This window comes from Anomalospiza imberbis, chromosome 8, assembly GCF_031753505.1.
Source record: "Anomalospiza imberbis isolate Cuckoo-Finch-1a 21T00152 chromosome 8, ASM3175350v1, whole genome shotgun sequence".
NCBI lineage: Eukaryota > Metazoa > Chordata > Aves > Passeriformes > Viduidae > Anomalospiza > Anomalospiza imberbis.
The window spans coordinates 33,363,045-33,380,136 of NC_089688.1; the positions used below are offsets into that span (position 1 = coordinate 33,363,045).

The following is a 17,092-nucleotide window of genomic DNA, read 5'->3' on the forward strand; positions in this document are numbered from 1 at the left end:
AGGTATATTTTATTTAGGAAATTGAGATGGTGTTGCAGGTAAATTGTATTTAATTAAATTTAGAATCCCTTTGCTCTCTCTGCCCAGTGTTAATGAGCACCTACGAGAGCATTTTAGTTCAGCTCTGACTCCTGACCTGAAAAAAGAGCCAAAAGCTGAGCTGGAAATTGCTGTCAAATACATTTGTGGACTGATAATTCCTGTTTGTCAGGGCGGGAACCACAGGCACACATTTTCTTGGAGTGATTTTTATAACAAACAGAGCAGTTTATCTCACTGAAGGAATTTGAGGAATCAACAGGCATTTCTCACTGCTAATATAACTAAATAAATTAAGTCATTTGAAGTGGTTGCTTAATAAAGTTTGCAAAATTGTAAATCTTTGTTTATAATGAATTTTCAAATTGTTATTTTCAGTTTAATCAGGTTTTGGAGGCAGGAATCAAGACAATAAATTTGAGATTCAATAAATGCATGGTCTGGAGGCACTTTCATTGCTATGTGAAGGCACTTCTGTGTCAAAAGGGATATAATTAATCAGTTAATTCAATATCACACTCACCCATCTTTTTAAGTACATATTTCAATTAAAATGTCAAATATTTAATAATTAAAATTTAATTATTGTAATTTGTAGGTTTTGCTAAACATTGCATTTAAGCATTAGATAATAGCAGATTCTTAATGATGCAGAAGATTCTCTTTAATCCATATTAATGACTGGGTGTCTCACTGTTTTCCCCAAGAAATCCCACAAGTTGCCAGATATTACAGCTTGGCTCATCCTAATATTTAAGTAATGGTCTTTAACTTGCAAATATGCCATGTAGCAAATGCATCCTTGGAGCTCGTTAGGGTTCTGAGCCCATCGTTAATGAAGGCGTTGGGATGATTTCCACTCATTAAAGCTTTCCTGTGGAGAGGGAGGGGAGTGGAAAATGGCCCTGGTGGAGATGAAAGGTGTTGGTGCCACCAGCTTTAGGGTGGGTGGGCTCCCAGCTCTGCCTGGGACCATGGAATGTTGGAATTGTTGCGGCTGGAAACCTTTTTTCCCCAGATTTTGATGCTGACGGAAGCATTGCTGAGCTGATGGGGGTAGCCAGGTAATCTCAGTAGTGTGAGTCCAATTTGAGAACCAGTTCTGGAGTTTCTTCCCTTTTTGAAGGCTGTGAATCTGATTTGGAAATGAGACTCATCTGCTTGTAGGTCTTAGATTTATTTTGTTTTAATGCTGGTTTTGTTTCCCTTTTCAAGGTATGGGGACATGAGAAGGCAGATTGGGTTTGAGATCAGGGACATGTGGTACAACCTGGGTAAGTATCCTAAGCATATGTCCTTCAGTGTTCCCAAAAAAGAATTTAGAGGGATATTCCTGGGAAAATTCAATGCCAGGTTGGATGGGACTTGGAGCAATCACTCTGTGGAAGGTGTCCTGCCCATGGAATGAGATGGTTCTTTGATGTCCCTTCCAATCCAAACCATCCTATGGTTCTCTAAAATGAATTTACTTTCTCTTGAAACAAAAGTATGCCTGCAGAGAGCTTTTAAAAATCTGGTGATTTAAGAAATCAAGCCACCTCTGCACATTTAATTCACAATCTGGGAAGGCACATCACTCCTGTTAATATTTATGTGTCTCGTGTTTTGTGAGTTTCAGCCTCTTGCTGAACACAAAGCCATTGTTATGGTGATACCTATTCAGTGGGGGCTTTTTCCCCTTAAAAATATCTATATACACATGTATTTATATTGACTCACTTGAGGACACAGTACCTGGGGCTGTAGCAAAATGGGTGTGTCCAAGGGTTCTCAGTACCTCAGCCTGGAAACTCTGCTTAAACTCTGCTTTTCAGCCTTGTCTGGCAGCATCAGTGACTCAGGAAAGCCTGGGAAGTTGGAGCTCCCTGGAGCTCGTAGGTAAATGAGGCAGCTCTGCCTCTCTCCAGCCTGGGCTGCTCCCTGGGTATAATTTGTCTATACAGGGATTGAATTTCATGAGAAACTGAGTATTTACTGTGACCTCAGTGTGCTCATCTGCCAGATTTCATTTTCCTGAGCTTAACAGCACAGACACTTCAGCTCTTCTGAGCTTTATCAAAACTTCCTTAAATGATCAGAAATAAAGCGTTTGCCACTCCACTTCTATCTCTGGCTGAGCTGTTGTTGCTGGGAGTTGAAAAACCCCAGCATTTCTAAGAGAAGAGAGTGCCAAGGGTTCATAAGTATTTGATATCACAGAATTTGCATCCTATCAGCTGGAATGATGAGGAAAGGCTTCAGAGAGCAGCTGAGTTCACTTTTATTAGAAGCATCTTCGGTGAGTTAAGTGTCTGGAGAACAGATTAGAGCTTAGTGCACGACTGAGATGTGACTTGACAGGCAGGTAATAAAATCAGTGTCGTGCCTGCTGCTGCATCACCCAGCGTGGGCTGCTGGCAGCCTCTGGGTGAGTAATTAGCCAAATCCATCCCTCTTCCAGGCCCACAGTCGTGGAGCCGTGGAGTTGGTAAGGTTGGAGAGGCTGGTGATTGTTAAGGTTTGAGGCCACACCTCGAGTGCTGTGCCCAGCTCTGGCCCCTCAGTTTGGGAAGGACCTTGGGACGTTGGAGCGCGTCCAGAGGAGGCAGCGAGGCTGGAGAGGGGCTGGGAACACAAACCCTGTGAGGAACGGCTGAGGGAGCTGGGGGTGCTCAGCCTGGAGAAAAGGAGACTCAGGGGTGACCTCAGCACTCTCCACAGCTCCTGAAAGGTGGCTGTGCTCAGCTGGGGCTGGGCTCTGTCTCCAGGAACTGACAGAACCAGAGCACACAGCCTCGAGCTGCACCAAGGGAAATACAGGTTGGATATCAGGAAAAGGTTTTTCACAGAAAGAGTGATCAAGTTCTGGAATGTTCTGCCTGGGGAGGTGGTGGAGTCACCATCCCTGGGTGTGTTTAACAAAGCCTGGATGTGGCACTGGGTGCCACGGTTGAGTTGAGGTGTTGGGGCTGGGTTGGACTCGCTGGTTTTGAAGGTCTCTTCCAAGCTGGTCATTCTGGGAATTCTCTGAAAAGGTCAAGTCTGGCCCAGCACTGCCAAGGCCACCACTGCCCTGTGTCCCCAAGTGTCACATCCACATGGATTTTAAATCCCTTCAGGGATGGGGACGCCAGCACTGCCCTGGGCAGCTGTGCCAGGCCTGGACAAACCTTTCCATGAAGGAATTTTCCCCAATATCCACCCTGAGCCCAGCCTGAGGCCGTTCCCTCTCCTCCTGTCCCTGTTCCCTGGAGCACAGCCCGACCCCCCCGGCTGTCCCCTCCTGTCAGGAGCTGTGCAGAGCCACAAGGTCCCCCCTGATCCCCCTTTTCTCCAGGCTCCAGCCCCTTCCCAGCTCCCTCAGCCCCTTTTCTCCTCACTGATATTTCTGGCCTCTTTGAGTTCTTGAACTTTTCCCAGAATTTACTGGACTGAAAGTAGAAAGTTTGACACAGACTTTTCCATCCAGCTGGTGTTAACTGAGGGTGTTTTATCCAGGCTGGGCTTTGTGGAGTGCCTTGTGCCTTTCACTACTGCTGCTGTCACTGGCTGCTCTTTACAGGTTATTTAGTTGCTCCAGGGTTCAGTTTCTCACCATTAACAAGGATAATAATTTCCCCTGCAGTTTTGGGAATCGATTGGCACAAGGGGTAGTGTTTTCTTCAATATTTCTTTCTGTGCTGTCATGAAAGCCTTTTATTTCTAATGGATTTTTTATAAATGGAGATTATCCAGGTAAGATGCCTCTGTGACCTCCTCAAACTCAAATATCTGTTATTCTCTAAGATCCATGAGTGGGATCATTAATGCCAAAATCCCCCATGTGGAGGGAGTGAGGAAATTGCTGCTCTTCCCAAGAAAAGCTGGGAGACAAAGGTAGATGTGCGGCAGGCCCCCAGTCCAGGGCAGCCTTTGTGCTTCTCCTGAGCAGCACCTTGATTTTCCTCGTCTTCTTTGTCGCACAGAGAGTCCATGTTAAACTCATGGCTCATGTTTCACTTCTGGCTCCTCGCCAATCTCATCTGTGTCACAGCATCAATTAAGAAGGAATTCCAACTTGTCACTGCATGGGAATCGATCGGGGGGTGCCTGACACTTTTATCTTGGGAGCTGCACTGCATTAATCAAATTATTCATGTGTAGGTTCAGAAACCAAATCAGAAGTGAAAGGCTGGAATTCTGGAGTTCTTGAGCACAGATTTTTTATGTCTGTGCCATTGTGCATGAGATGTGATGAAACCAAACCACCCTGACTTTTGGTTTATGGATTAAAGGGTATAGAAAAGCCTCAAAAATTAATGTTTTGTCTTATCAGGTTTTGTTTCTAAATACCATGATTAACACACGATGCCTGCTGAGTTAAAATTCCCCAGCTGGGAGCAAGGCAGCCCTGCAGCTACAATGCACATTTAAAAGTATAATTTTTTTTTTTCTGAAATTAAATAGTAATATAAGAATCCTTAAAGTTTTCACTTGCCTGCCTGTTTCTGATGCAGGGGAGGCCTCAATAATCACACTTTCTTATTTTTATGAGCAAGGGGAAAAAAAAAGAACATTTATAGTGCAGAACAGCACTTTAGAGGCTTTTTTCCTTCCATACCACAAGCTGAACTTTAAAATGTGTTACTTTGAGTCAGTGTTTTGTTGAAACTGGGGCTTCTTAAACCTTGCTGAGACATTAAAGCATGAAAAAAGCATCAAACAGGCCATGACCTGTATTGGAGATGCAGGAACTCAAAAACCACACACTGGAAAGGGTTTTGTGATGCAATTTAGCAAACAGCACCCAAGGCTCTGCCAGGAGGTCCTGTGCACAGGATGGCACCCACAGTTGTGGGGCAGAGGAATTGTAGTGACATTTCAGGTGACATCCTGGTGGGAAAGGTGGCCAGGGAAAGGCAGCTCGGAGGTGTTGGTGACATCTGAGCCAGCTGGGGGGAGATGGAGAAGAGAAACTCCTCAAGGTGAAGGGGAATGTTTGCTGGTGTCCTCCAGCGAGTGCCACCGTCCCTCCCAGCGCTTGACGTCACCAAAGGTGTCTTGACAGGGCCCTCGCTGTCGTGGGAGGGAAGGCCAGGGTTAAAAATAGCCCTGAACTTTGGGTGTTGCATAAATAAAGTCATTGCACATAACCCTCTCTGGATTAGTCAGCCGTGTTCCCAGCCCGCCCGGGGCAAAGGGGAGGCTGCTGGCAGATTACTCACAGGTTTTTGAGGCCCAAACTGAAATGGGAAGAATCTGGGAAATGAGAATCACTCTTTGTCCAGCAAGGAGAGCACCTTGGGCTTGGGTTGTGGTAAGGTCCCTTCCTGCTGTGTGAGCACGTCCCATGGCCAGGCACAAGGTGCTGCAAGGGCAAGGTTTTGCATGTTCAAAGGGGGCTTTTTTTGCTTATGGTTCCTAAAGCAGCTGCACGAGTTGGTTTTCAGAAGAGACTCCTCAATTTTCTCCCAGACTTGTCACATTTGGAGTCTCTGCGTGGGAGTTCCCACATTCCTGCAGGGAGGAAAAAGGTGAATTCCTTGCTTGGTTTTTTATCAGACAGGGGGATGGATGCCCTGGGGGGTCAGGGGAGGATTGTTTCCCTTCCTACTTTGCTCCTAAAGCTTTCTTTGGTGGCCCAACATTGTCACAGGAAAGCCATGCGTGTCACCACTGATGCGCGTGGGACGGATGTCCCCCAGGGCTCCCGCTTCAGGGGCTTCCCCCAGAGAGCTGCAAACAGATCATCATCTAATCGAAGATTCTAATCTTGTGTGGATTTTTCACATCTCAAGTTCAAAAGATGTTCCTCTTCTGAGGGAATTCCTGTGCTTGAGGCAATAGAAGAGCCCTCTGTGGCACAGGGAGAACTCGCGGTTCAGTCGGCGCGTGATGAACAACTTTGTCACCGTTATTGTTTTCTGCAGTCTTGACTCTGACACTCCTCAGGCATAACACAAGAAGTCTGTCACCTGAGAGGTCCAGTGTAATCATCCTTGTAGGAGACTGAGGGAAAAGCTTTGGGCCTCTCACTTGATATTCCTGAGCAGCCCCAGCACTGCAGCAGCACCCAAAGTCACCATTTTCCTTGAGTATTAATTTGCCCTGATCCGATTGCTAATGCTAATAGGATTCAGGAGTTTGCCAAATCAAGGGACTTAAATTATATCTGCTAAAAAAAGGAGCGTGTTTTGGTGGTTAAGGATTTTTCTTGATTACATTTGTTGAGATTTATGTTAGTTCTGGTCAAAGTGAAACTACCAATTAAAGACTTCACTGGTTACTGTCACAGTGGTGTAGTGCAGTGGAATAAAAATGAGCTGAAATCTGTTTCTGTCCTGTACCACTGGTTACAGTGCAGTGGGAAGCAAGAGTTTGAGGGCTGGAGGAAACTGAGGACTGGAATCCAAAGAATTTGGTCTGAAGGATGATACTGGGTATAGAAACAGTGTTTGAACCTGGTTGTAAACATCCCTAAGAGGGCATTTGTGAGGAACATCTCCAGTTCTGTCCTGAGCTCCCAGTGGATCCCAGCCTGTTGCTGATGAAGAAATGTCTTTGTGTTTCCTAAACTTCTGCCTGGAGCTCAGAGGGCTGTGCTGCTCCAGCACCATGGTACAGGGAGGTGATGAAACACCAGCACAGGGTGCCCAGAGCAGCTGTGGCTGCCCCTGGATCCCTGGCAGTGCCCAAGGCCAGACTGGAGTCGCCTGGGATAGTGGAAGGTGTTCTTCCATGGCAAGGGTGAATTGGATGAACTTTAATGTCACTCCCAACTCCAACCATCCTGATGATTTCTCCATGGACTTACTCACCAGATAATTTGCAGCGCACACACTCTGCATCCATCCAGCCAATAATATAAACAGTAACCTGCTTTTTGCCCAATATTTATGAGGTGCCACTCTCCTGCTAAGCTTTAATTTCCCTTCCCTGTGTGGAGCAGAGCAGGGATGGGGGAGGAGCAGCTTTCTCTTGGGAAGCTAAATCTGCAATCTGCAGCTCAGCTCTGAGGAAAGGAGACATATTGTGGGCTGGCTGAGCTGTGCTTTCATGTCTCGAGGCTCTGTTAGGCTGCACTCGTGGTGACACTTTGATAGACTGACACCGAGAACATTTTGTTCACACAGGAGTCTAAATAAGTTAATACAAGTGATGTGCCTTTTAGCCTTCCTCCCTGCCAGCCACACATTGTGGTTTAAAATAAAACCTGGAAATTTGGGTGTGAAAATATGTAGTGGGAAATGTGGCGAGTCCCAGCTCGACAACTGATTCAACAACTCCTCTTGGTTTGGATTTAGACAATACCTCCTCTCCTGTGGTAATAATTAATAATAATTTAATAATGATAAAAATATAATCACAGTAATTATAATGGTGGTCATCATCATCAAATAAATAAGAATAATAAAAAAGTATTTCAGTAGAGCCAGGTATTGAAACATGCTTTGTTATGCTCCATAAGCACATGAATACAGCTTTTACATCTTCTGCCAAAGCCAGGGGTTGTTCACTCTGAAATGCATCTTTCCTCCTAAAGGTCAGCATAAAATCAAGTTCATCCCAGAAATGGTGGGGCCTATCCTGGAAATGACACTGATCCCAGAAACGGAGCTGCGGAAGGCCACCATCCCCATCTTCTTTGACATGATGCAGTGTGAATTCCACTCCACCAGGAGCTTCCAGAGGGTAAGCAGAGAGCTGCAGACATTGAAAGCAAGCAGGATTTGGCTGTTCTTTGACAAAACATAAGGAGTTGTGTTATTTCTCATTTTTCTAAGGAATAATATAATTATGGATTTGCTTATTTCCTGCAACTCCCGAGGGGCTGTGGAGTTGGTTTGAAGTGGTTTTTGAAGGAGAGATTTGCATGTAGTAAATGAAACCTTTCGTTATGGCACAGGAGCAGAGACAGATGTCTTAAATTGTCACTGTGACTCACAAGGAGTTTGCTCCTGAGATAAATTGGACATAAAGGAAGCCTGATAATGTGGCAAAAGTATAACCTGTAAGGATTTATCATCTCTACTCTATTATCATTCTGATTTTCCTTACCATTTTATGGATTTTGAAGAGGAAAAAAAGCAATCCAGCACTGTCTGTGCTTCTTCTTGCTCTACAGGCACTGCAAAATCTCAAATAGTAATGGAGCATTTTTATTCTATTTGATTTGAACTGCTGAGAGGAGACCTTGAATACACACACACACCATCTTTTCCTGATAATTTCAACTTTTGAAAGACAAGTGGAGTGAAAGAAAGTTTCCTGATATCATTCATCTGACATTGTTTCCCTTGAAACTTTGCTTATGGATTGAGTTTAAGACTAGTTAGGCCAGGCAGGGTTTGGACTAAGCCAGTGGAGCTCCTTCCCACTGTGAGATTTCTGTCAGTTCAGGATATGACCTTGTGAATTTTGCAATAAAGCTTGACATGTGTTGTTTGCTTTTTTCCCTTTCTATTGGCAGCTTCCTTTCTTGGATGAAAAACCTTATCCTTTCCCATACTTTTCTTGTGAACTGCTATGGAGAAGCAGCTCTTAATAAATCTGTAGGCAGAGTAAATGAAAATCTGCGTGGAGAGACTTAAGCGAGGGAAACGGCATCAGCATTATTGCTTTGATTTGTTTTGTGCTGGATGGTGTGTGGAGAGGTTGTGAACTGTGTTTTGGCTTCATCCAATTACTGCATAATCATTTTTTCTCATGTTTGACTCCAGTGCTACTGTAAAGATTGAAATGCTCACTGGGATGCCATTTAAACAGTTTCCTGTCAGATGCTCTCTTTTGTTGCTTGTCATTTTTTATTTCTACAATTATATAGATCATGAAAAATCCGAGGGTGACTTTATAGCTAAATTGATGGCCCTCAATTTTCCTGACAGAAGGAAACCAGCTTTGTGTGGAATAGTTGGCTGATTTTAATAAATGAATGTCCTAAATATTTCACTTAGTGAGGGTTTTTTTTGCCATTTAAGAAAAATGCCTCATCCTCAAGTCAGAGATGTCTGGGACTGTACTTGACATAATATTTCCTGTGGCAGTGTAGCTTTTTTATGGATGTAGCATTGACAGGACAGGTGCAGAGGGAAACCCTTTTCTATGGGTTTGGAGGAACCAGCCACATCCTACAAGGAATAATCAGTCTGTCCATTGATCATGCAGTTCTGAGTTTGCTGAGTATCTCAGGATGGCCTTTGGGGAACAAAGATCACAGACTTGAGAAAAGCAGAGGGTTGAAGGAAAGTCTAGTCTGGATGGGACCTCTGGAATTAATCTGGACATTAGGTTGGGTTATCTGGGACCACCTGAAGCTCAGTTTGGAGTATCTCCAGTGAGGGTTGTTTGAGCAATTCTCTGGGTGAGGTATTCCAGTGTTTAATCCTGGCCTTTGGAAGGTATCCTTGCCTGTGGCAGGGCATTTGGAATGATACAAGGTCCCTTCCAACCCAAACCATTCCAGGATTCTGTGATTCAGACTTTCTGCTTTTTATTTCCTGATGGAATTTCCTGGGCTCAGCTCGTGCCTGTTTCTGCTTCCATCTCCTCTCTGAGCACCTTTTAGGTGTTGGAATGTTTGAGTTGGATTTTCTCTGGGCTGAGCAAACCCAATTCCTTCAACCACTGCAGGTTCTGCAGCACTCTGCCCATGTTGGTGGCCCTCCTTTAGACCATCTCCAGCTTGCCAGGGTTTTCTCAGCTGGTGGATCAGAGCCAGACACGGAATTCCAGCCATGGTCCAACAAGTGCAGTAGTCCTGTTGCTGCTCTGGCCATGCTCTTGCTGATGCAATCCAGGACACATTTAGGCTCCATTGAAGGGGGACACTTTCTTTCATGTTCAGCTTGGTAAATTGGTTTTTCCCAGTCACTTTCTTGTCCTTTGTGTACCTGGTAAAGACCTTCCATGAGACTCTGTGGTTTCCTCAGGAACTGAAGTGGGGCTGCCTGGTCTGTAGATTCCTCACTCATTTTTTTGTCTCTTTCATGTTGAAGTTACAGAAATAGATAAAATCTTATTTTTTTTAATATTAGTAGTACCTAGGCAAGCTTTGATGCTTAATGGGTCGATGTAATGTGCTGCTTTATATCCTTTATATGCAAGTACCAATTATCCTTGTCCAGCACTGCTTCCAGAGAGAACTTCCAAATGGCATGGTTGGCTGCTGTTAAACTAAACTGCCAGAAATCCAATTATCTAACCTTATTAGTCACATCAACAAGGGTTTAGGTTGGCTCCACTTCTCCAGCAGATGTATCAACCTCATGATTTGTGGGGGAGGAACTGCAGTTTTTTGCAGGCCTCTGATGCTGAGATGGTTTGTGTGATAAACAGGCAGCTTTCCCTGCAGTGGTTTTCATTTCAGGAGGATTTGGGTTTGCCTGGTAAAACCAGGAACAGACAGAAGAGTTTTGGGTTTTTTTCTTCTCCCAGTGTATTTAGAGACAGAGCAAGATAAATACCCCTTGTTTTTACAGTACTGTATTAAGGCCAACTGAATTAAAAGCTGGAGTTGCACATTGTGTCCTCTCCCTCTGAAGGTGCTTTGAAGCCTTTATAAGAATTCAAAGTAGCCTGTACCTCAAAGCAGGAATCCCATCCTAAAAACAGTGTGGGAATGAAGTTTCCCTGTGGAAGGAAACGCCTCCTTCTCCCCTTGGCTTCTCCCTTGGCCAGTTTCAGGAGCAGAGCCTCCGGATCAAAGGGAATTTTTCAGAGCCACAGGAGTGATGAAAGAGAATTGGTTTGATTGTCCAGGGCCTGCTCAGGTGAGTGGGGTGGATCCTGTGGTGCCAAGAGGAGGGAAAGCTTCAGGTGAAACAACCCCTCAGCTGGAATGTGGAATGTGGAGCATGGAAAGCTCCTGGTGTCGGTGCCTGTTGCTCCCAGCTGTGGCTTCATTCCTCACTTCCTACCAGCACGCTTGGCATAAATTTTAACTTTTTCTGGACCTGTGTCACTGCTGATACCACGTTCTGCTCGTTTGGAGTTGAGCCCATTTCTACCATTTAACAGTAAATCTCAGTATCACCAGTCACACCAGCGTTTGATTTTCACGTGCTGGTTATTGGTGAAATTCAGATGGATTTCATTCTCCCTAGTCAGAAGTTACCCCTAGTTTATGAGAATCTCTCTTGGCTTTCAGAACCTATAATTCCTTGTTAAGTTTTTTTGCCGCTTCTGAGCCCTGGGTTAAGCTCCCTTTCCCCGTGAATTTGCAGACAGGACACAAGTAAATGACTCTCCCACTGAACATTCAAATCCAAATAACTAATCTTCCACAAAGGATTGGTTTCAATAAGGAACATTTTTTAATTACCTACAGTTGAAGTGTAAATGTGTAAGTTTTTCTTGGTTTCTAGTCTTTTGGAAAATGTCAGTAATCCTCTCTCACTCCAGAGAAGCAAGGGAGGAAGGTAATGCAGTGGCCTCCAAGATGATCCCATCATTTTGAATGGCTCCAGATCTGTTTCCCAGCTGGAATGCTGTGCAAAAATAGGAAAGAGAACAGATTAAACCATTGGGAATAACCACCAACTTTCACAGAAACCTCTGAGCAAAGTTTTGCTGTACTTGGGTGCCATTTCTGCATTAGTACTAATTTCTGGTGGTGAGATCTGTCACTTGAATTTTATATGGCAAATTATTATTAGCCCACATCAAAATGAATTTATAGCAGCTTGGAGGGATGGAAGTCCTCCTCATCTACAGCAAAATTAACTTGTCAGCCAGTGCTACAAATTCAGCCTTCCTTGAGGTAAACCCAAGCCAAGAAGTGATCAGCTGAGTTGACATGAGATAGCTCACTCTGATTTATTTGCTCCAGGTGGGAGATTGTCACAGGCAGAGGAAGCACTGGAGGTGCTCTTTGCTCGAGTTCAAACTCTCATCCTAAAGAGAAGCTGAGATCTTGATCAGCTGTGAGGAAAAGTGGATAAAAATGTCCTGTAATCTTCCTGGTATCACCCCTTGAGCTTTCAGTGTCAACAGGAGGATGTGAATGTGGCTCACTGACGGTGCAGATATTCCCCCCAAGCCTCAGCAAGTGGCACTGGCTCTAATGGAAACATTGGAGACTTGGCACTTCTTCATTTGAGACTAAATCCCATCACAATAATTGCAGGCTTATTTATGCATTAAATTAAATGTAATGCATTTATAAAAACTCAGTGCATTAGGGGGAAAAAAAAGAGAGAAAAAGAAAAATGGAGTTTATCAACAGATGCCAGGTGCAGTGTCCCAGAGCCACTGGCTTGTGCAGCCTCAGGGTCACATTCCTGCTCCCATCATGGGGAATGATAAACCTCCAAAGCTCCATAAACCTCAGCTGGTATTGCTAAAACCTTCCTCTGTGGAAAGCCCACAGAAGGAATTTAACTGATGTTAAATAACATTTATTCATTTGGCTCAGATGATCAGCATCACAGCGACTCCATGAGAAATATCAGGGATGACTGAAGAGCAAAGATGTTGTTAATAATGCTTAAAACCCCCAAAATGCCACAAGTCTGGCTCTGTTCAGCCCAAGAGGCTGTTAGGGGAAATAGCCCAGCAAAGCATGGATTTACAGAGATTTAAGTAAAACTGATAGGGGGAAGATCCTGGAGATCCTGCATGACAAATGTAATTGCTCTTCTCTATCTGAATAATCTCTTCCTAAAAAATGCATCACCTGCAGGGCTGGGGCTGGCAGCAAGTGTCATTTTTCACATTGGGTTAGAAAGTCAATTTTATTCTGGGCTCATTAGGGAACAGGATTTTTGTGACTTCTCTGTTTCATCATTGTTGTTTCAGTGTTTTACTCAACTCTCTGGTACTCTGGGAGTGTGTTTGGTTCTGGGAGGGGGTGGATTACATTATCCTGCCTTTTCTCATCTTCCTGTCATTATTTTAATAATGGATCCATTGTATTCTCTGTGACCAGGGGCAGGACGTGAGGGAACAGCTGGAGCTGTGTCAGGGGAGGGTTTGGTTGATCTCAGGGACAGGTTCTTCCCCAGAGGGTGCTGGGCACTGCCCAGGCTCCCCAGGGAATGGGCACGGCCCCGAGGCTGCCAGAGCTCCAGGAGCCTTTGGACAATGCTCTCAGTGGGATTTTTGGGGTGTCTGTGCAGGGCCAGGAGCTGGACTCAGTGCTCCCTGTGGGTGCCTTCCAACCAGAATATTTTGTGATCCAGGCAATCCATTCTTTCCCCATGTGTCATTATGTGCTGTTAATATCACCTGCAGATGCAAAGTACATCTCTTGACATTTACAAAATGTTGGTACTCTTTGTACTTTGCTTCTCCTCAGTGTCCTTAGGGGTGGCTTAAGCAAGTCACAGGGAAAAAACCTGGTGACAACTGTTCTGTCACCCAACTCCCACTGGGAGCACTGGGCTCCCATTCCCCTGCCAGGGGCTCCCAGCTCGCCCAGCCTCTCCTGCTGAGATCTCTGTCTTTAGTCCTGTGGCTCTCTGTGCTTATTTAATGAGGAATTAGGTGACTTCACTGATTTATTGCAGAGCAGCAGGCTTGGAGTGAGCCTTCCTCCACTAACAGAACACATCCCTTCCTAGCAGAGCTAAAACCCTCTGTAATCATTAAAAATCCAGGGAATTACCCAGTTTGCATTTTAAACATATTCTGTTGGCCACTTAAGTTTGCATCCTTTTAATATTGCTCAAATAAAATTATTCTTGAGTTTTTAGAAACTACTCCCTTCCCTTCTGCAGGGTTTATTAAGAGCTTGATCAGGTTGTGTCCTGCAGTCAGTGTCTGTGTGCTAAAAAGGGCTGTCAGGGATGCTGGGGATGCACCCAGCAGGGTTTTCCAGCCTCGGGTGCTGCCTTTCCTCTCTCACAGAGCTCCCAGCATTTTTGTGTTTAGTTCTGCTGCTGAGGACATTCTGTCTCCTCAATTCCTCTCATTAATCTCCTTCTTTAGTTTTCCATAATGCAAATATTTACACTTCATTTAACAACACAGACGATGATTCCTTTAACCAAAGAAGTCCTTGTAGGGCAGGAGATCGTAGTGGAGAGTCTGAAAAACCAGAGACTGCAAACTCTAAAAGTCAATCAAGCTTTAAACCAGGGGCTAAATGTCTCACCGAGGCACCCAACCAATCTGTGAGGCATCGAGGCTACAGTAATAAAGTGAAATATTTGCCAGCTGATTATTTACGCTTGCTTTGTTTAATTACAGTTCGAAAACGAGATCATCACCAAACTGGATCATGAAGTGGAAGGAGGCCGTGGAGATGAGCAGTACAAAGTGTTATTTGACAAAATGTAAGTGTTGATCAGCAGCAAAATTTATGTCACGGGGAAATCAGGAGAGAGAGCAATTAGACTACAATGAACTTTGTAGCCCAGAAATAATTAAAATCTGTTAACGAGGCGCAGTATTTAAAACTGCACCTGAGTCAAGGTTTTTCTCTGCGTGTGATTAACAAGGCGAACTTAATTGGTTTTTCAGTCTCTTGGAGCACTGCAGGAAGCACAAGTACCTGGCCAAGAGTGGGGAGACCTTTGTGAAGCTGGTGGTGAGGCTCATGGAGAGGCTGCTGGACTACAGGACCATCATGCACGACGAGAACAAGGAGAACCGCATGAGCTGCACCGTCAACGTGCTGGTGAGCAGCAAAATCCCAAATCGCTGCAAAATCACCACGAAATTGCCAAAAGTTTGCTATGAAACCACTACAGAACCACCACAGATCACCATAGGATCACCACAAATCACTGCAAAATCGCCACAAAACCACTGCGCAGTCACCACAAGATCACCACAAAATCACCCAAAAAAATCACCCAATCACCCAAAAAACCACCACAAAATCACCAAAAATCACCATGAAGTCTCCACAAAATCTCCAAAAATCACCACATAACCACCACCAGATCACCCAGATCATCACAAAATCACATCATAAAATCACTCCAAAATCACCATAAAACCACTACAAAATCACCATAAAATCACCCAAACCCCCATTACCCTCAGAATCCTGCATCTTTAACAAAGGGTGTTGGGATTCGTGGGGAAATTTGGAATGCTTCAGGTTTTTTTCTGTTTTTCGCCTACTTTGGTGAAGGCAAATATTTGAAAACATGGATTATCCCTTCTTTAATTGTCTCTACAGAAAAGTTTAAGGAGAAATGTTACAGGGCATGTTCATTGGCATTTACAATTGAGGTATAAACAACTCTGTGCTGAAAACCACTTGACATATAGAATGTTGGAGTTCTCTGCCATTTACTCCTAAAATTTCCATGGATTTGCAATCCCATTTATATTCTGCTCTCTGTTCAGCCCCTTTATTCAAATTATTTGAAGGAAATGGAGCTACTGTTTGATTCACAGCAGGAAAAGCTTGGCTTGTTTTCCTCACGGATGAGAAATTTCCTCCTCTTAGATCCTGAAATTTTGGAGTGTCCACCCCATACAAAAATCTTGGTCCATTTGGGCTGGAGTTGGAAGCAATAATTGTTCCAGGTGTGCTCACACACATCACGGTCTTTGGTGGAGATTTGGCAAATGAGATTTTACAACCCAAAAATCAGCACCCATGAAAGATAACTTTCAGAGACCCCAAAATAACATGAACTAAATTTAATTTTTCCACTGTTTGCTACTGAGAATTCCAAGCTTTCCTCCCCAGATCATCATCAAAGCTTTGATTTTGCTTAAATACATGAGGCACAGCCAGTGATTATCATTTATGTGATCTGGCTGATGGATTTTGTTCAGGAAAGAGCAAAGTAAATTGTTCGTAGCTTTTTTTTTTTTGCATCTAGTGTAGTTTTTAGCTTTTGTTTTTTTGCATCTAATGCAGTCCTGGCCTCGTGCAGTGCAGCCTTTACACTGCCCCTTCCCATCAGCCATGAACACAACGGTGCCCACTGGAGCAGGAGAGGAGATAAAGGCATCAAACCCGAAACTGGGCCTTTATTTTTAGTTTGTTTTTCCTCTCTTTGCACATCAGAAAGCATCAGAATGTTTGGGAAGTGGGCAAAGAGGAGGGACTTGGAGAGTTGTCACAGGCTGGTGACGCAGCAAGTGCTGTTGGGCTGCCCGCAGAAAGGTCACGGCGTCCTCCTGAGCAGAACCCTGGTGGAAAATCCTGCCAGGTCTCCAAGCAGGATGGGAAACAACGCATCACAGTTGCCACACACTGTGTCAAACTGGGAAAATTCCCTTGGGAAGGTGGAGTTGTTTCTCCTTCCCTTCATGAGAGCACTCGGGGCCTCCTCCCAGGAATTCTCGCCATCCCCGTGGAACCCTTGGGGATTTGTTCTCGCCAGGTGTCTCCCAACAGCTTCTCCTGATGCTGGTTTTGGGCAGATGAGTTTGTCAGGCACTTGCAGATGATAGATTTTGTGGGTGATTTGCTGCTGTCAGGTTGAGTCACCGTGAGACACCAAGCGCAGGCCTGCTGGAGCCGCTGGAATCCCCGGGAAGCGGCACAGGGCGGAATTTTCCGTCGCTTTCGGTCGCCGTGATTTCAAACCTTAGCTTGATTTTACACTCAGCCTTTTCCCTCCAGGGCCCACTCAGCCTTTTCATCATTCTCCAGGTACCTGAAGTGAAATTCATGCCTTTGCAAAAATCCAACCCACGGCTGAAACTCGGCGCAATTCCCTTGTGAGGTCTCAAAGAGTTCCTAATTGGGACTTTATTGATCCTGAGCTTTTCCTGGGATTCAATTGATCTGCACTGACGGTAGTTTAACCGGGAGGGTTTGATCTGCACGTAAGCCAGTGCTGCTGGGAAAGGCTCTGGAGCCCCAGGAGAGGCTGAGGGAGCTGGGAAGGGGCTCAGCCTGGAGAAAAGGGGGCTCAGGGGGCCCTTGTGGCTCTGCACAGCTCCTGACAGGAGGGGACAGCCGGGGGGTCGGGCTGTGCTCCAGGGAACAGGGACAGGAGGAGAGGGAACGGCCTCAGGCTGGGCTCAGGGTGGATATTGGGGAAAATTCCTTCATGGAAAGGGTTGTCCAGGCCTGGCCCAGCTGCCCAGGGCAGTGGTGGAGTCCCCATCCCTGGAGGGATGTAAAATCCGTGTGGATGTGGCACTTGGGGACACAGGGCAGTGGTGGCCCTGGCAGGTTGTT

At 45.0% G+C, this 17,092-nt stretch overlaps 1 protein-coding gene across 2 annotated transcripts in view; it reads left to right on the forward strand.

The window, feature by feature from the left end:
* Window positions 1-17,092, forward strand: part of DOCK1 (dedicator of cytokinesis 1) — a 273,275-nt gene that overhangs the window by 198,490 nt on the left and 57,693 nt on the right. For both annotated transcript variants that reach the window (XM_068198299.1, XM_068198300.1), the window contains exons 32-35: window positions 1,255-1,313; window positions 7,541-7,689; window positions 14,185-14,270; window positions 14,458-14,614. In XM_068198299.1, coding sequence (XP_068054400.1) covers window positions 1,255-1,313; window positions 7,541-7,689; window positions 14,185-14,270; window positions 14,458-14,614 — 451 coding nt within the window. The remainder of the gene's footprint in view (window positions 1-1,254; window positions 1,314-7,540; window positions 7,690-14,184; window positions 14,271-14,457; window positions 14,615-17,092) is intronic.